Below are 20,504 nucleotides of genomic sequence, written 5' to 3' on the forward strand. Positions count from 1 at the left end.
ACACAGTTTTCTTTTAAGTGTTCTTTCCAATGCATAGCTTGTCTACTCGTTTTATCATTTTCCTTTTTCTACCCCTCTATGTAGACTTTTCTTTTTGATATAGACTGGTCTTGTGCCAATCATTGATGGAAATTACATCTGTTTGCAACTACATATGACCTAAACTAGGCAAAATAAGTAACAGAAATTATTTAAGGAACAGTCATCAAAACATGGACAACTTTTATTCTTTGACAACTTTCCTGTGCTTGTTTGCTGTATAAGGGGTTATACTTTTGTTGACAAAAGTGCTTGGTAATTCCAATTTGGGATTTATTTGTGGAAACTGAATTTATGAAAAGTTATGTTTATGAAAAGTTTCATATTCTGCATAGCAGGAAATCAAATAGCTATGTCTATTACTCTGTTTCTGTCAAATGCTAAGCTTACTAGAGCGTTTGTTTGCTAGCAGTGTGATTTTAATCAGATTTGGACCTTGCCATTTCTTCTTCAATAGGTCTGAGTTTCGAAATCATTTGCTTTGCTTAACCTTTTTTACATTGCCTTTTCAGATCTTTTCATTATACCCACCTACTTTGTGTTACTTAGGGCATTCCAGTATTTGAAAGAATAGGAAACGATGATAATTGTACCTAATATTTTCTTCTCAAGTGAAATGAGTATTTGTCTTCTGGATATGTTCAAAACATTGCCACCAAGTCAGGTTGTCAGAACGCGTTTACTTGGAAAGTATAAAATAAAACCTCTAGTCAGTCTCAAGGAAATTTTCTTCTGGATTGAGCTTTGTTGATTGAAGATTTTAGTGTTTCATAGCTGTTTGTCTTTGATGAGAACACTGCTGGCAATAGTGTTTTCATGAGTTTGCCCTAGTCAGTGCAATACAAGGTCAGCTGGGTTGGCTCAAGACAGTTACATTGGCTTTTTAAACTCATATGCCCTTCTATTCCTATAATAAAGTAGGGAGGGGCTTTACATCATCCTTTTCAGCAGAAGTGTTGGGGTGGTAACCTCCAGCTGCCTGGTTGTGTTGACCATCTGGGAATTACATTATCTTTGTCTGGCACAGCTGTTTGCAAGGTGAATGTCTGTCACCAGCCTTAAAGCACTGTGAAGGAGTTTGGAGCTAATACATTTCCATTTGTGATTGCCATAGACTACAACAGACAGATTAATGTTGTCCGTGCTAAACTAACAATGTTTTGCCTTGTGGTTGTGATGGAGTGGGGTGTGATCACAGGCAGTAATGAAAACTCAGCTGACAATAAATAATTTGTCAAGCGTGGTAACTCAACCACTCTTAGTCATTTATACACACATGGAGTCCTCTATTGGACATTGGGGTTGTGCTTTAAAGATATCTGATACCAATGAAAATACCTGTTGGTCTGAAAAGGCTTCACCTTATGCTGAAGGTGAGCAGTGAATGGCAGTATTGCATCATGCCAACGAATTAGTATGAACTGATTGATAACTGAGAAGGGTCCTGGAATTTAATGGCTTCATGAAATTACGTATCTGGCTTGAATCACACTGTGATCTAGGATTGATATTGATATTTTCTGTAAGTTTTCAGTTTGACCACAACACTTGTGCTAAGTATATGGGCATCATGGATTCAGGTTGTGTTAATTTATGTTAAAAAGGTATCTTTCTGAGGCAGTTTCTAATTAAGAATATCTGTACTGACAGCATATGCTGGCAGAATTATTTTTTACCCATTTGATAGGGCCGGTTATACCTATCAAATGGACATTTAACTGGAAACGAGTCTAGGAGTTAACATTGTCTTGAGCTTTCGAAATGCAATAGTATAGTAGAACAAGTTGCTGCAGAAGAAATGTCCACATAAAGCAACTGCTTTTAGGAGTGCAAATTTGAATTTAGGAAATATGATATTGTTGTTTTGAAAATGTTTAGTTAACACTTAGCAATCAAGTTTTGATTTTGAATTCATAATGCATCTTCAAAGGCAGAGTTTTCTACTAGTCTCACATTTCCTGTAATACTGGTAAGATGTTTCTCTGGGCAGTTTTATTTTTGTTATGCCTCTGATTTTATTGTTACTAATATAACCTACCTGTACTATCATTTTCTAGGTATTTCAACAGCCTTCCTTAGGTGAGCTAGAGTGTCTTATCACCATGCAAAAATCTGAAATTGAGCTTTTACAGGAAAAATTGAAAAAAACAAGTCTTAGCTTAGCAGAGCATAATTTGTATACTACGGAAACTCTGGAAAACAACAATGTAAGGACTGGAAGAAAGCATAAGGTAGGATAGTATATTGTCTTGTGTATTTGTGTCTAAGTAAGGCTGGTAAAGCCAAACATTTTTGCTCAAGGGTCCAGATAATAATTTTAATATCTGTTGATGCTGTTTATAATTCTGGAAGCTTGTTTGAATGGTTTTTGTGTTATCTGCCAAAGACTTGTTAAAATAGCTGTTGGGAGTAGAAAGTTTTACCTTATTAAATACTGAATAAGGGATTCTTAATTAAATGAAATATTTGAAAGCTAAATTCTTTGTAGGTTTCTTAAAATGAATATTTATCAACTATTTTGTTATGTTTACTAGAAGACCATCATTCCCTAGAAGAGAAATGGGAGGAAGATAAACAGTTATTAAGATTTTATAAATGTAATAGATTTTAATTTTCAAAATTCTATTTTTAAAATATGACATAGTAACTTATTTTTTCTGTGAAGAATAGCAATGATGTACTTTAGAAGTGCATACTTTCAACTTTTTTTTAACTCTACATAGTGCTGGTCTGCCTCTTTCGTGATAACTTGCCACTAAATTTAGGCACCAGGTAACATTTGCAAACTGAAGCTAATGAAAAAATCTGTAAACAATTCTGTGGCTTAAATTGACTTATGAAATAAACCTAAGTCATTATATTTGTGAGTGTGTTCAGTCTCTTTCCCATATAAATTTTCTGTTTGATTGTGATATGAATATGGAAATTTGAAATATGGAAAACTTTAAATAGATTTCTCTAGGAAGGAAGCAAATAGGAGCATGCTTCTGTGATATAACTAGTCTGCAGGAGTGGACCATCGATTTACTGCCTTGGAAAACGCATGTATTCCTTATGCTTAGCATCTCATATTGTTTCCTTTGAAAACTGTATGACTAGTTCTGTCTGAACATTCTGCACTGCCTGTTATTTTTGGGAAAAGCTGTATTTTAGAACATTTGTATTAGAGCACTTAAAGTTTAATGTTTGATGTCCATTGAGAAGCAGTGGATCTCACAGTTTTTGAAATTTGGGCTCTACTTCATAGGGCTATTTAAGAGAAACACTGTTGATCAGACTGTCCAGATTACCTGGTTTTCCTTTCCTTTTCACTAGATAGCTAACTCAAAGTATTTTTACCACCATATTCTACTATGATTGACTTCCCTTTTGCATGTCTGTACTGGGTGCAGGTGCCCAGGCAGTGCTGGCATCTTCTCGGGCCTCCTCTGAGGCGAGGCCAAGGCTGCACCATGCTGGACATGGCTGGCTCCAGTGGCTCCACCACAGGGCACGGTCAGACCCTGCAGCTTTGGCTGACACCTCTGGGGAAGTGCATTTAAGAAAGGGCAAAATGCTGTACAGGAAGTGAGGAGTGAAGAGTAAAAAAAAGTCAGAAAGTGCTCTGTGAACACCAAGGTCAGAGAAAGAGCAGGAGCAGGAGCTCCAGGCACTGGAGTGGTATTTGCCTGCATCCCATGGAGTCACATACCACTATGGTAGATATCCACGCTGCAGCCCATGGTGGGGATCTGACACTGAAGCAGTTTCTCCTCACAGGAGCTGTGGCCTGTGGAGGCCTCACTAAGGAGCAGGGAAATGTGTGGGGAGGAAGGAGCAGCAGAGGGACTGAGTGCAGCACCTACATCCCTTCCCTTCTGCACTGTTCAGTGGGAGACAGAGGACTCAAGAGTGAAGGAGTGCAGTGGACCCTGTGAAGCGACAGGGGGAAAAAGTCTTGTTTTAATTTGTCTTTATTTCTTACTACCCAAATCTATTTTAAGTGGCAATAAATTAAATTAAATTTCACTAAGTCAAGTTTGTGTTGACTGTGACTGTGAATGGTAGCCAATCTCTATTTATTATTTAACCCCATGGGCATTTTCATTCTCTTTTTCTCCCTGTCACTGAGGGGAGTGAGCCAGTGACTAGATGGGTGTTAAACCCTTAGGCAAAGTTAACTCACTACAGCATCATTAAAAGTAAATGAGTGTGCTGTTTTTGTTGTGAACTAATCGCTGTATCAGGGGTAAAGCAACTAAAACTTAAGTACAGCTAAGCACCAACTTTAAAATCCTGTTGTAGAGAACCTTTTCCTTGTTCAATATGTAGATCCAGCCATGCTCTTTCAATACATGTCATTTGATATATACACTTTTTCATGTGTCCATGCAGTCTGTATTAAAACTTTTGGGAAATAAGTTGACAAAGCTCTTTTTATATAGGCTAGATGCTAAGGAAAACTGTAGAAACATTCTGGCTTTAGGATCACAAAATGTAGGTATAAAGTACAAATCAGTATTGCTGTCTTTGTTGATGTTCCACTGCAATAGATTATCTTTCCATTACCTTGTTCAGCCTTTTATGACAAACTACTCAGGACAAAAGTTATTAGCAGGAAGAATATTTTGGATATATAATTCATTTTTTACCAGGATGATTTTTTTTGGCTTCACAAAGACTCTGTCATTTTAACCCTTCATCTACTCTTATTTGTATGTATTCCCAGGATACAAAGAACAAATATGCATGGAATGACTTCTGATCAGAAAGAGAATGTTTTGATTCCTTTCTTCTCTAAAAAGCCAAACATTTTGGGAAAAAAAATAAAACAAACAAATAATTGGAAAGGTGTTAAGAAAAAAGGCCTCAGGACAAAAGAGAAACTTGCACTAGTGTGATAAATTGGGATGTGGGGTCATGTATCTTTATACCTATGCCTATGTTTGATTCTGCATAACGCATTGATGTATAGGCTAGTGTAGAACACCGTGATTGCAGAAATCCAAATCTCATGCCTGATGTGGTATAGAATCATAGAAACAACTTGCTCTGCAAGACAAATGATATGGTGGTTCAAAGCTTTCTTAACTGTGCGTGTGTAGTGTCATTTTCATGGTAAGTGCAAACTTACAGTCAGTTGTAACCCACACAGTTCAGTCTCTGTTGAAAGTGTAATAGCTGTTTGCCATTTTCTATGAAGAATTAAAAGCTAGTTGCTTGATCTTCACAGAGCTCCTTTTGGAGCTAAAACTTCTTGCCTTTGTGAGCTATGATTTCTGTTACCTGATTAATCAGTCATCCATATTCTTGCTAGCCAATTCAGTAATATAGCCCTTGAGGGTTTTTATTTATTTTTATTTTTATTTCTTGTAGCTAAGCTTTTAAATACCACTAAATAGATCTAAAACTTGCCATTGTATGATACATGGAATTTATAATTGTTTTTTATTGATATAAATTCTACAGCATTCTTCTAAGTATTTATATAATTTCAAGGTACAAAAGATCTCTTAAAAGGCATGAGTTAACTTGAAATACTGATAAAGTTCCTGTTGATACATAGTGAATCAAGAATTTGCCATTTTTCCTCTCCTAAAAAAACCCTGCATCTTTTACTCTGTCAGCCTCTGGCTCAGCTTCAACAATGTTTCTCACTTTTTTCAAGTGATAAAAAACATTAAGATTTCTGCCCACTGTCTTCTGTGCTGGATCTTGGCAGACATTGATCTGAGTGCTACAGAAAAGTTCAAGGCATTTCTTGCTGAACTTCTCTGTTGTTTTTTTTTGTTGTTGTTGTTTGTTTGTTTGTTTGTTTTGTTTTGTTTTGTCTTGTCTTATGACTCCAACACAAAATTTAATAAATTCAAAAACTTTACTGTTCCCACCCTCTCCCTACAGTGGTACCACATGGTACCTGCTCTGGTAGTAGGAGATTGTTTAAAAAAGAAAAAATATTTGCTTTTTCACATACCTGTACCTCCATTATCAGTTAATGTGTATGTGTCACATCCACTTATCAGGCATTTCTTTACATTATATCTTCTATCACAGTTTCATATTCACTAATATTACTAATTGTGTTTGTTTCTGTTTGTCTGCTATTTGCTTTAGTGTTTTGTAAACATGTTCTAGGATCATTTAATGGAAAGCCTTTTGCTTCCCTTTACTGGCTGGGCTTACTATTCTTTTCTCAAAAAAGTGAGTGTTGTTACTCCTAAACATTTAGAAAATGTTTAACACATTACAATTGTGTACATTTTTAATACAGATGTGTCTAAATTTGTGGAATGTGGAATTTGAGGATGGAATTAAAAATTAAATGCCTAAGCTTGACAGCAGCAGCAAAGTTTTCAGTTGTGAGAAGAGTATTACAGATGCCATCTTCCAAATTGAGTTTTGCAGCAGCCCCAGGCAATCAAATTACAGTGTACTTTACTACACAGTCTTTTCTGTCTTGGTAGGAAAATTTAACTGCCTTCTTAGCAAAGATTGCCTTCAGACTACCTATTTGCAGCTATGAAGCCCAGCCCCAGCCCCTTCTCTCCACAGACCTGTAGTCTGATCACTAAACAGGTAAAAACATGTTAAAAGGATATCATGTTTCTTAATGCACATCCCTGATCCCACCTATTCTCACAGAGAAGTATTTCCATGTCTGTCAATGCTCAGATTTTTTGTTTTATTTTCCATATCTTGGCCGTGTATTTCAATTGTGGAAAAGATTCACAGCACAATCCCAGGTAGCTATCAAAAAAAAATGTGTTGTATTAAAGAAAAATGGTTAGACTCACTGTATCATATCTTTGATTAAAGCAGCAAGACTATGAAGCTCATGTTTTTCCATACTTTTTCCTCGTTTCTCCATTCCTTCTAGAGTTCCTTCTAGTAGTTTCCCTTATGAGTCTGGTGACAGTTGGTCCAATTCTTTCTCTTTATTGTCCTCTTCTTTGACAAAGGATGCAATACTTTGGCCTTTTGTTTCTGATTTCAGAGAAATATTTTCAAAATCTTCTGTATATATAATTATAAAGTTTAACTTTTTATTTACCATTTCTTCAAAAATAGTGTTCTTCATTTTTTAGGGAAAGTTCATATGCAATGACTAGGAAATCTGATAGTTCTATTTCAAGTATTGTCTTTATTCAAGAAATTTGGGACTTTGAAGGTGGTTAAAATTTTTGATATGTTGATCTTGAAGTGTTGCATTTCAGACACTTGAAAGGGATTGATCTGATTTTGTGCATTGTAAATAGCATTAGTGATTACTATTGGCATCTATTAAATGAAGAGAATTTTTGTATATCTCCATCAGAATTATTAGAAAAAAAAATTAGTTGTCTTACTATTTCAAAAAGAATGACTCTTAGTCACTGCAATGTTATACTGACAATATAAAACCATAAATTTGGAAATATTCTTGTAAATGTTAATTTAAACTTCCTTTTAGTTTCTTCTGTTATATCAAGGAACTGACATGAATATGCAAAATACACCCGTTTGACATTCAGTTTGTATGTTGTACTAATATTCTTTCCTGGCATTGCACTTTTTTTTTTTTTTTTTTTCTGATCATTCAGGCTTATTTCAGAAGTAAAAGAAACTGAAATCCAAAATTACAAGCACCTTAGCAATATTTAAATTCTTAAACATTTGATACTTTTATTTTCTATTATTTCATGATACTTTTGTTTTCTCCCTTTTTTAAAAATACGTGCAATTTAAAGTGGAAGTACAGTGTCTTGTAAACATTTAATACTTATAGATAGGGGTCAGAGAAAAAAAAATGCCAGTGCCTATGTAAGGTTATCTTTAACATCAAATTTATGTAATAGAATAATAAAAGTCTTGAAATATATAGTATTCAAGAAGACTTTAACCTGAATTCTTGTTGTTGTAAAACAGTTATTTTAAAGAGAAAATGGCAACTTGCAACAACAATAATTGCAATTGTATGAAGTTTTTATTTGACTTCATGTACTTCTGTAATAGCATTTTACTTTATAGGTGCTAAGTGAATGTTAGCAATTCTCTGTCCTTAACCAAAGTTATTCAGAAAATCACAAAGTAATTTGATGAGGTCTTTCTTTCTTTGCCATAAGGACATATGACATAGAATGAACAGGAAAGCTGCCCAGTTTAAGTGTTACTTTCACATATTCTTTCTCCAGATTGCTATATGAAGCTGTACATAATATAAACACATATTCTTGTCTCTAGTTAGTCACATTATAGTTAATGACCATATGGTCATTATGGTATAAGATCTACTGTCTGTTGTATTTATATTCCTCAAGCATATTGTTCCTTCAACTTCACAGTGTGTTAAACTATTTCAAAGGGAAAAAAATCCTTTCCCTCTTGTTTCTGGTTGTCCTATCAAGTGTAACCTTGGACCCTTATAGAGCAATTAGACCAGCCTCTATCCCCTCCTTTGTAATGAGGTTTCTTGCATTTCTGAGTCTATAACCCTTTAGTCTTCCCTAATGGGACATCATTATTCTGAAAGAAACAATGTAAATGTAAATGAATATTCTCATTAACGAGTCACAGAGAAACCTTTAGTGGTAGCGCTGTGGTAATTCTGCTTGTTATTTCTCTGGTATTCCATGCAGATTTTTTTTTTTTTATAATTCATTATTAGTATTCAAAATTACTTCTTTAATTCTGCATGTCTTTCATAATCCGGTGTTCCAACTAGTTCAACCATGTCCTTGTTTTATTCTCCAGGAACCACCTGTGAAACGTTCAAGGTCTCTGTCCCCAAAGAGCTCTTTTAGAAAGTCAGAGGAGCTAAGGAAGCTTAAAATAGCTGAAAGGAAGATTGAAAACTTAGAGAAGACCCTACAGCTAAAGGTGAACATTAAAAAAAGTAAAAATAAAACACCTTCTAGGTATAAGCTTGCATAGATAAAGATATACCAAAATAAACAGGCATTTAAAAACTGCAAAATGCACATATTGTTATGGACTGTTAGCGTAAGAGAACATTCTCCATTAGTTTTCATTTTTTCTTTACTGCAGAGAATCTTGTGTTGATTCTCCTGCAGTCCTATGAAAGACTAAATTTCAAGCTATGTCATCAATAATATGTGCTTATTAAATACACTTTCAAAATTTGTTTCTAAGGATATATATTTCAAGAAATTCATGTGGTTGTATAGAAATAAAGTGAAGCACAAAGTACAAGGATTTTTATTTTTTATTTTTTATTGTACAGTGAAACCAGTATTTTAAATTTGGAAGTCAGTTACTTGGAACAGATATTACCTCTTGTACTCTTAAAAGTTACGCCTCAGAAGAAGTTGTTCTAACAAATGCTGGAACAAGAAATAAAAGTTAAAAAAAAACACCTTTCTTAGTAGAAAAGCTTCACTGGGCATAAATTACAATTGCCTATTTTGTCCCCACTGTATAGATTTTTTTAAATTTTATTTTAAATAATACCTTTTGAATGACCTACTGGTTTCAAATTATATCTCTGAATATTCTCTCAAGGCAGTCAAACAAAACCAAACTCTGGCTGAATCATATTTTCATAAACATTTACAATCATTTAAAATTTATTTTTACCTTCTCTTCATTTTTTCAGTTGTTGTTGTTACTCATGTTTAGGGGCATGTAATATGAAAGATATATTAAGTACATGCAATTTAAAGCAGAATTTGTTATATTGAATGTGTTGTGGTAAATGTCAAGTGAAAAAATCAGGGATCCTTACAAAGCATATTCCTGAGCTTCTTCTTTATTCTCTTGTGATAGGTCAATTTTACAAAAAAGGTAAGCAGGGATGTTATTTTAGCACAAATTGAAAAGTTTATCACCCTGTGTACCTGAGAGAATCTAATCCAAAGTCTTAACGCACAGAAAATATGAACATTAAAGATGCATCAAAAGAAGCATGGCCCATGGGTCAAGGGAGGTGATTCTCCCCATCTACTCTGATCTCATGAGACCCCACCTGGAGCCCAGGGCTCAGCTCTGGGGCTTCCAGCACAAGAAGGACATGGACCTGTTAGAACAAGTCCAGAAGAGAGCCGTGAGGATGATGAGAGGGCTAGAGCACCTCTCCTATAAAGACAGGCTGAGGGAGTTGGGGCTGTTCAGCCTGGAGAAGAGAAGGCTACAGGGAGACCTTATAGCAGCCTTCTGGTATCTAAAGGGGGCCTACAGGAAAGCTGGGGAGGGACTCTGTCAGAGGTGGAGTGATAGGACAAGGGGAAATGGCTTTAAACTAGAGGAGGGGAGGTTTAGGTTAAGGAAGAAATTATTTCCCATGAGGGTGGTGTTGCACTGGCACAGGTTGCCCAGAGAAGCTTTGGATGCCCCTTCCCTGGAAGTGTTCAAGGCCAGGTTGGATGGGGCTGTGAGTAACATGATCTGGTGGGAGGTGTCCCTGCTTATGGCTGGGGAGTTGGAACTGGATGGTCTTTAAGGTCCCTTCCAACCCAAACCATTTTGTGATTCAGTGGTTCTATGATTTAGACTTAAAAGTCTTAAAGACTGTCTCACTTGTGGCATTACATTCTGAATTCAGTGACGCCATTGCTAGCGTGGCAATAAATTCAGCTGTCACACCATTAGTATCAGAATAATTCTATTGGTATTGTGTATTTTCTGTATATTAGTCTCCTCTCAGGAATTGCTTCCTGCAAAGAATAATGCATGTGATCTGCTTTTTTGAAAATAGCACTTGCGTTATTGCCTATTCAAGCCAAGAGTTGACTATATAATTACTTGAAATACACTTGCTGAGAAAAATTGAAGAAACATCTACAAACAAACATACTGATGATGCATATTCTGAAGATGAGATTGTGATTTTTATCCAACTTTCTAAAAAATTGGTGACACTAAATAAACACCGTTGATGCCCTGGTCAGTATTACAAAGGAACAGAAAAAGGCAAAGTCCCATTATAGGGTTTTCCAGTTCTCCCCTCCTTCATTTCTAACCAAGCAAAGTTGGCTCTTTCTGTCCTTGTAGCTAATATAAGCAGGGCAATCATGTAAATCCTCAGTGTCCATAATTTTGGTACATAATCTGTTTCGTTTCTGCACTCCTGGGTGTACTGAAAATCCTCGATTTCACCCTTCTTGACGGAAGAGAATGTAAAAGGAAATAAGAGTGTTTGATGGATTTTGTGTGACATATTGTCAAGCTAGTACTAATGCAGGTCCCCACAAAGTACATCAGTGTATTGCTTGTCTTTAAGGAGTGAACAGAAGTTTGGTTGCCAGGAACTGGATATTTCAATGAGCTAAGAACGTTCGCTTCTCTTACTTCCCATCTCCTTCTCTAGTGTCTAGAACTGTGATCCCTGGCGTAGTCTACAGAAGATATCCCGACCTTTGGGGGAAGTTTACGAAAAGTGATAGGAGAATCTTCCTTTAAATTTTCTTAACTTTTTTTTTTGTTTTATGTTCAGAAATTTTGCTGAAAATTAGAACCAGAATAAGTAAATAAGTCTTCAGGGCCAACTTAATACATATTTGTGTGAGAGAAGGCACGCTATTACACTTAGTTTTGACTCCATGTGTAGTTCTGTTCAGTGGAGGGTATTCAGATGTAGAAAATATATTAATATTATAGTATTGGAACATCAGTAGTTGTGGAAAAAATATTTTTGTAATTGTCAGCTTCCTCACTTCTTCTCAGCCTGAGTATTCAAATAATTGAGGCAGTATATTTTTTGACTTTATTCTAGTTAAACTTTTACTTTAACAGAAGTTGTTACAGGTAATTTAAAGAAATAACACTTTCAAATAACGATTAGAATATATGTAACTATATACATTTTTTGTCTTATCTGAGCTCCCTGCAAATAACAGGATGACTTTAAATAGCAGTTGGGTACTTTCTTTTGCAGACTGGACTTTTGTCTTTCATTATCTGATGTGAAGTATTATAGAATGTCAGAGGAGAGCTAGAGAATAACCAGAGATATACTGCTAGAGATGATCAGTCCGTCCCATTTCTGTCACTATATAGATGACTGTACACAAGACAGTCTATTTATTATGAAATGTAACATAATTCAGTCAGAAAGAAGTGGAACTAACTGATCTTGTAGAAATAACAGAGTAAATTTATTTAAAAGTTTTGAAGTCCATAGTACTTTAATAAAAGAGAGCAATTAGACAATTGTCTGCTTTCTGTTTCTGCAAGAGCAGAGCAACTGGTAAGGGTATAACTGTAAGGGAATAGATTTTGAAACAGGTAAGCAATAATGAAAAATGTAGATTCATAAATAGGAAAGGCCAAATTCTGCACTTGGTTACACCCTTGAAAGGGCATTGACACTAATAAACTTCTGAGGATTTATGCCAAAGATACTACTTTCCAGTGTCATACCAGTCTTGATCAATTTTCACGAGCAACATCAATGTCAGAATAATGATTTGTGAACTTCACATGAAAACATAGCATCTGTAATTGTATTCTTGTCAAAATTTCCTCATGTAGCATCAAGCAAATCTTGGTAATAGTCTGTACATCGTTTGTCATAAATTGATCTGAATTTTGCAATTTGTGTGACTTTTTAAAAAATATTCTATTATTTATATGAGCGACTTAAAACAGGTTGAAGGTACTTTGTAATTAAATCTAAATGTATCATTACATTTACACTAGATATCAATGTATTATCTAGTTTAGAGGTTGTTCAGGAGAGAAAAAAAAGTTTGAAAAAGCATTTAAAGATAAGGTCACTGTGGAACCTGTTTATATTCTAAAATCTGTTTTCAGTGTAGCTTGAGTCACTAACAGAAATCTTCTCATTACATGTACTATAGCATATGAAATTTTAGCTGATGTTTTTCAGCTTTGTTTATGTATTACGAAAACTGGGCTGCGTTTTAGAAGCCAAGCTTAGTGTAAGTATTCTGTAGTTAGCTCTTCTGTAGAAACCCTTGCCATGTTTTTATAGTGGGATTTAATTTTTATTACTCTGACTGATGGTGTATCTTACACACTGGCTAATGCTGAAAGCCCCCCTTGCATGTAAGCATGCATATAATGCATACAAATAAAGTATTGTGATTAATGTAGGCATTAAGGAACTTGTTCTGTAGTCACTCTACAAGAAATATTCTCATTGAACTGAAAATGCAACAATGAGAACAGATTTTATTACAGGATAATGTCTGTTGAATTCTTTACTACTGTATGCCAGAATTCAACTTGCTTCATACTGTAGAATGTCATCTGCTTAATGTTCTGTTTATTTATTTTTCCAGAGCACAGTATTGCCATTTATGAAAACATGATTATTTTACGATATTCTATTTTTTTTTCTAACTTGTATGATGTTATCTTTTTATATAAGTCAAGGCATACTTTATTTTTTCATTCTGTAAAAAGGAAGATTTGGATTAATTAAAACTATTGCAAACTTTGTTTATATTTTTTGTTCGTTGCATAGCTAGAGGCCAAAGTCTAGGTGTTGCAGGTTTGTCTATATATATTTATATTAAAAAAAAAATAAAAAATGAGGATATCCTAATGCCATTTAAATTGACATTTTTATAATGCAGACTTCAGTGTAGCCAGTGGTTTCCTCCAAAATGCACAGATTATTTTCCATGCAAAAAGAAAAGAAAAAATTACTTCAAAGGAAAAGATAATGCCAACAATCCTTTATCAATCTATGTTTAGATGTATTAAACCAAGGCATTCACAAGATGAACACTGATACTCTGATAGTCAATTTTCTAAAATTTCTCAGCAGCACGAAAAAAGTCTTTTTTTTGCCACACTTTCTTAAAAGTAGCAATAAGAAAAAGTAAATTTGCACGTGACCTCAGGGACAGTGATTCTTCATCTTTCTATTTAGATTTCTTAGGCTTTTAATGTAACTTAAATGGAAATTTTGTTCTGTGGCAACTATGTGAACATCTCTTAAATTTTGCCAAACTCTAATTTTGTTTCTTTTTGGTTCTATACAGACACAAGAAACTGATGAGCTCAGAGCAGCCTATGAAAAACGCAAAGAGAGGCTGCAGATGTTACAGACCAACTACAGAGCACTAAAAGAGCAATTAAAGCAATGGGAAGAAGGTGATAGCAGGTAAGTTACATAGCTCATTAAAAACATTTCCCTTACACAAGAAATCTGAACAAAATTATTATATAGGCATTCAAAAGAGAACTTGAATTCAAGGAAGAGGCTGCTATGTGGTGATCAAGACTCTATCTCGTGTTAGAGCAAAATATAGAGGTATACCTCTATAGGAGAAAAAATGCAGTTGTAACCAAGAGTAAAATGTCTTGAACTGACACCTTGAGTTACTTTATTTAGGATCTCATTTTAAGTCTGAGTACCGGACAAAGGTCAGCTAGGGCCTGCTGATTATGCTTGTCTGATTCCCCAGCTGATTAATTTGCTGACTGTGTATGTTTATAATTTTCTATAATGGAACAATTGTTCCTTATGTTTCAAACAGTTTTTAAAAAATAATTTTGTTCATTTAACAATAAAGCAGTAATAGCCTGTGTGTGAAGCATTTCATGATTCAAACATGAAGTGAAGCTAATCCTAAAATCCCTTTTTTTTTAACAGTGAAAAAAGAATGTATGCAGGAAAAGCAAGACGTTAAATGATTATAAAATCAATTATTTCTGATCGTTTTACAGAAATACTGCAGTAATATATCTATGAGTGGGAAAAAGAGAGAACGTGAAAAGTCTACCACAGCAAAATTTAAATAGTGAAGATTCTATGTATAATTTCCCCTTAAATTCTATACAAAACAGTGAACATTTTATGGAGGAACTATTTTTTTTGAAGTCTTTAGCATGAAGTTTAGGTCTATGGTAAACACGTGCTTTTATTGATGACATTTCTATCACTTCAGTTATCAAACACTGCTCAAGTACAGTTTTTAGGCCCTCTTTCAAGAAACTAATGTTAGAAGGTCCTTATGTCCTAGTGGCTTTAGTAGGACTTCAGCAAGCAAAACCTTACCTATAATATGCATATACTAAACTGTAGGTTTTTACTAGAAATAATTCTTTTTTTTTTTTTTTTACTAGAAAAAAATAGTTCAGTAACTACCGAAATATGTATTCAGCTTGACACAGACATTTAAAATGTATCTCTAGCAAAAAAAAAAACAAGTCACAGAAATTGCTGCAAACTGATAGTAAACTGCTGCAATTGATAGCCATTCAGGATGTCCATTGTGACATAAATTGTGACATTGTGAATAATAAACTGTTGCTTATATGTAACTAATTGTTTGACCTATTTGAGTACATTTGTGGTACTATGGCATTTTCTTAAGTATGATATTTCTTTTAAAAATAAAAAAATAATCTGGATGAAAATGAAGTAAGGTACAAATCTGCTACATGCATTGGTAGCACAAGATTTTTTTTTGAAATGTTAAAGCACAAGTATATAATAGATTTGTTTAAATTAGGAAAAAAAAATCTTTAGGAATAAAAGGAGAATCTAATATTGTAGATCTCTATTTTATTTTCAGTGCAAGCTGGAAACTTACTGGATTATTGTTGCTTATGAAATGAAATCGTTTATATCTGTGTCTAATTCTGAGTAGGCATTCATGGTCCACAGAGAGATCAAAACTGAAAAAGCACAAAAACTCAGCCTAAAGATAGTAAATTCAAACTTTTATATATAGTGAAACACTGTGAGAGGAAAAGGAGAAAGACAAAAACAACTTCAGTTTCTGTTCAAAATGAATGGGGGCAGCTTGTGTTGTGATGGGAGTCTATCTGGAAAAAGTGGATATTGGATAAAGTGTAATATAAAAAACTTTATTTGTTAATCTGTTTTTTTTTTTTTTCATTTATAATTAAGACGCCCTAAGAAGTAGGGGGTTTTAATAAGTTTTGTCATCAGGACAGGATTCTATGAAGCTGTCATATGATATGCTAACAGGGTAAAGTAGCCCAGACACAAATAAAAACAGTCTGTCAATTGTTACACCTTACACTTTCATTTTGACATCTCAGAAAGCTTTATATTGCTTATGTAATGTAAATTGTGCATTAAGAAATCAGTACTGGGTACTTATGTGGCACTTCTGATCCTTTGTGCGATGGAGGACCCCATTCTTTCTGATTCTTCATAGATTAGCGTCTTTTATCTAGATGGCAGATGATGGAACCTGATCCACCAGTCAGTGTACATACAACTTTCATTGATGTGTGACTGCGAAGATGATGGAGCCTTATGAGGTTACCATGTTCTCAGAGAGTTAATTTCAGTACCCAACAAAAATTTAAATTACAGACAGTTTGAAGCTGGATGTGTTTTTAATATTTTTTATCTTTTGCATTTTAGTACACATTGAAAATATTAAACTGAAAGAGAATTTTGTGAAATATTTTCATTTGCTTCTTCCTTTCTTTTAAGTTCAGTACGCTTTTTCCTTATTTTTTTTATTAGGCAGTAGATCGGCAGTTTGATTATTAATAGAAATTTCAGATTGTTTGTGGGGGCATTAGGAGAGCTGGTGTCTCTCCATTTTTATTTTTTTTTGCAAGAAATTGGGTGATGGGTTCACCTTTTGCTTTCTCCTCCCAGTATTTTAAGGAATGTTGACAGAAGGAACGTTAAGCGCCTCTGCTCTGCCACATCTCAGTTGAGAGCCCTGCTGCCATACTAAGATTTCTGTCTGAAACTACTTGATTGAACTTTTCTATAATACTTCATTTAAGATGTCATGTTTCACAAACTGTATGACCCCATTTGTCCAACCAGATTTGTATTCTTTAGATGCCACAGTTTAGAATCTATACTTTTTGAAAGTAGGAATGTTTTTGTTACTGTAATCCTAAAACATGTAGATATTTAAAAACAAACAACCTCTTTTCACGCACAAACAGGACTGCAAGCAGTAAAAGCAGATACCAGTGTGCAGACCCCCGCCAGCTTTGTCAGGAGGATTCTGATGCTGTATGGAATGAACTAGCTTTTTTCAAACAGGAACACAAAAAGCTGTTGATTGAAAAGTGAGTTTGTTTCTTAAATGGTATTTACATAAAGAAACATGCTGCTATTTTTTTCTGAAGGTTGTGCCTTGCAAGCCACATAAAAGGAATTTCTTGCAAAATTCCTAGATAAAACCATCTTCTACCAAAAGCAGAAACGAAAACATCGTCTCTTTTTTTTCCTCTTAAATCAGTGACAAGTTACAAGTTTGCTAGCACTAACAGAAACTGTATTCCATGATCTAGGGATTGTGTTAATTAATGTGGCTCTCATCTGTTGGAGGTGTCGCTCTTCATTAGCCTGTGTTTTACACACTGCCGTGCTTCATTTTTGGAATGAGGTGGTGAGGGGATAACCTAGCCAACCATCCTTGTTTGATCTCTGTGATACATACGCAATGCAGAATGCCTCAGCTCTCTTGGTTCCCTGCCCTGTCCTGCTAATCCCAGCTGAGCTCATTATGGTGTAGCCTTGCTGCTACTCCTGGAGCCAGAGCTGTCCAAGCTAATTACTGGTAGCAGCAGAGCTGCCTGTTAAGGGTCTGGTGTGGATCTGCTAACATGGTCCTTGGTAGTGACCTGCAGAAAGCACGAGGGAGTTGCTCTCTTTCTTGCTGTGCACAGCCTGTCCTTTGGGTTTAGTGCTGATCCCTTCACACAGCTCTTTTAGCTGCAGTAAGTGTAAAACTTGGTGAAGGAAACTCTTACTTTAGAAAACATACAGTTTGCTGCTTTGATCTCATAATTCATAGGCTATTATACTCAGCCAGGCAAAGTAAGAAAACGTCCTTTTATACTAGACAAAAGGAAGTTAGTATGGTATAATTAGCTCTTTGCTGCTATTTAACACTTTCTGTAAGTCAAGTTGATTTTTCTTTTTTTTTTTTTTTTTTTTTTTTTTAAGAATCAGACATTGTAGAAACTTCTATTCAGACTTCGGTTTTGTCAGCATTAAAGAAAATGTGTTTTCCCAATGGGTCACAATGCAAACCAATTTTGTGGAGATACCATGAAGGCTGCTATCACAGAATTTCAACAGCAGCAAAATGTTTTGTAGTATGTAAGTCCTTGTGTTGCCCATGAGCTATTTCAGCATATTACATACAATATTGTCAGTGGCTCTGTTGCATGGAGAGTGCTTTCATCCTGTAGTTATAATTGTGTACCTGTTCTTGTCACTTCATTGTCACATCTTTGCTGTTTTGGAACAACAAATTTTCGTATGCACTGCTTTGTTTATTTGGATTTTTATGTAAGAAAGAGCACTTTCTTGCCATATGTGTAATTGCTGTTGTAATTCTCCCATCACTGATCAACAGAAGCACCACAGGCAGCAATAACTCAGAAGCAATAACATAAACCTCTCCTTTTCACATAAAGCTATGAAACAGTGATTGTGTGTGTATTGTGCATACAGTACCTTGCACCCTGAAGTCAGTACAGTTGAACTGTTTTTCTAGAGCTCCTGTGTAGTCACATGTGTGGGGAACACACTTATGCCTGGTACATTGCAGATCACAGTGGCTTTGATAAGGTTGCGGTGACACGGTGCAAGGAAATAGCTGAGCTCTTTGAAATTTAGGAATTTTAAATCAAATTGAGTTATTCTAGTTCTGCATAGTACTTTGTAAGAAGCCAGTGTACCATTGTGATCATTAAGGTGAAGTCTTTATGTGGGGACAGGTACTTTTTCCTTTTTATTGGCAATGTGGTTAATTGTTTAGTTCAAGTAAGGAAGGAAGACATAATTCCTTTTTTTTTTTTTTTTTTTTTTTTTTTGATATGTCTTAAACATCCATCTCTAACAACATTTGTCTTTAATTTGTTGAAGGAAGTTAGCATTTAAGGATCTGAACTTGCTTGCTTAAGAAAGTCAATACTGAAGGTATTGTACTTTGTAGATTTCTACATAGGGCTTCTTCACATTACATGTATTCTTTCTCAAGCTCTGTGGCTAAAGGCTGCGTTCTACAGAGTTGCACCAGTAACTTAAATGAGTGATTTTAGAAGCAATGTAAGCAAATCAAATTAGCCCATAGTTTTTGTGGATATTTTTAGTTAGATAGACTCTATGTGTTGTTTTAGTTCTCCCCATTATTTACTGTTTTACCCACAATTTCAAATTATATTGCACTATGTATATTATGAGGATTGAAAGGTGCATATTTAAGTTGTAGAATCTCCTTTTTTTTTCATTGTTGGACTAAAAAAGCAAAATGACTGCAATTCAAGTTCACATTGAGAAATGAACCCATAGCTAAGAAAACAATCTAGTTTTTAAGCCCTCATAACTCACTGTACTAAGAAATTCTCTATAAACTGCAAGCTAAACTCATGCCAAAGTTGAAGAATTGCAAAGAGGAACAAAAAGAGCTGGTTGAAATAAATTCACTAAGTATTTTTCTAAGTGTTTGTTAACACTAATGGCCAAGTGAAAGCCGCTTCATGGCTCTGCTAGGTTTTCCTGTTTTTGATTTTCACATGTGGGTCATTTTCCCTGTGAGGTATATAATTCTTGTGTTATGCTGTAGTTATTTCCTGTTAAGTAACACATTATTGCAGGCTACAAAAGCAGTTATATTGATATTGATGTTTGTGTTCTGTGTTAAGGAAAACGTGCTTTGATCACTTTTTCACCTCAATAAGCAAACAGAAAAGCAGTAATATTTAAATAGCAGTTAAAACTTTGCAAAGGAGGAGTTTGGCACAATCTATATTGTTTGGATTTAGTTGAAATTCAGGGTAAACTAATACATTACATGCCCATAATGTCACAATTAAACAGCAACTGAATTGTAAACTAGCAAGTTTAAATGACTTTGGAGTTTCCTTCATTTCCATATTAAATTACTTGTTTGCCAGGGTATAGGAATACCCTTTTCCTTTACCCTTTGGTATACAGACTTTGAAAAGATATTTTTTACTGTTTATAAACTGTTGTGGAAGCTTCACAAATTCACCTTTTCTGTTCTGGATTGCTTGTAAGAAATGGTGACATAATTCTTATCCTCACAAGTAACTGGAAATTGGTTGCCCTTATGGTATGATCATACACAGTTTCTGGTAAGGAGGAAATGCTTATAAAGCTAAAGAGAGAGTTACATCATTTGAACAACATTTAGTACTCATTCTTTCATCTGAGCTGTGCATGTCAGCCATATAGGAAATGTCCTCTGGACCTTTGAAGCAATTGGGATCACTGCAAGGTAGTGATTCTTAATCTGCTATAATGGCCATTTAATAAAGGTTTCTTTATAACTTCGCTTTATTTTATTTTATTTTTTTTTTTTTTGAAAACAAGACATTATGATTTCTGTTTTCTTATTCTTCCTGGAGTCAAAGCAGCTTGCCTATAATCTGTGCGCTGATATCTAACCATTGGGTTAACTAGTAATCTAACTTTGACCATCTACAGCACATGATGCATCTTGCCTTCTCTAGCTTCTAAAGGAGCTAGAAAGCTCCTTTTCTAGCTAGAAAGCTAGAGGAAAGCTGGATTTACTCTTCTGGAACAACAACAGTAAGAA

The 20,504-nt window shown here is 34.8% G+C and overlaps 1 protein-coding gene across 8 annotated transcripts in view; it reads left to right on the top strand.

Annotated features, from left to right (window-relative positions):
* CNTLN (centlein) overlaps nucleotides 1-20,504 on the top strand; it is a 201,307-nt gene that overhangs the window by 86,440 nt on the left and 94,363 nt on the right. For 4 of the 8 annotated variants that reach the window (XM_038171270.2, XM_038171264.2, XM_072031490.1 and 1 more), the window contains 4 exons: nucleotides 2,097-2,270; nucleotides 8,749-8,874; nucleotides 13,965-14,086; nucleotides 16,873-16,998. In XM_038171270.2, coding sequence (XP_038027198.2) covers nucleotides 2,097-2,270; nucleotides 8,749-8,874; nucleotides 13,965-14,086; nucleotides 16,873-16,998 — 548 coding nt within the window. The remainder of the gene's footprint in view (nucleotides 1-2,096; nucleotides 2,271-8,748; nucleotides 8,875-13,964; nucleotides 14,087-16,872; nucleotides 16,999-20,504) is intronic. The other 4 variants (XM_038171266.2, XM_038171267.2, XM_038171265.2 and 1 more) reach the window with 4 other exon arrangements.

This window comes from Anas platyrhynchos, chromosome Z, assembly GCF_047663525.1.
Source record: "Anas platyrhynchos isolate ZD024472 breed Pekin duck chromosome Z, IASCAAS_PekinDuck_T2T, whole genome shotgun sequence".
Lineage (NCBI taxonomy): Eukaryota > Metazoa > Chordata > Aves > Anseriformes > Anatidae > Anas > Anas platyrhynchos.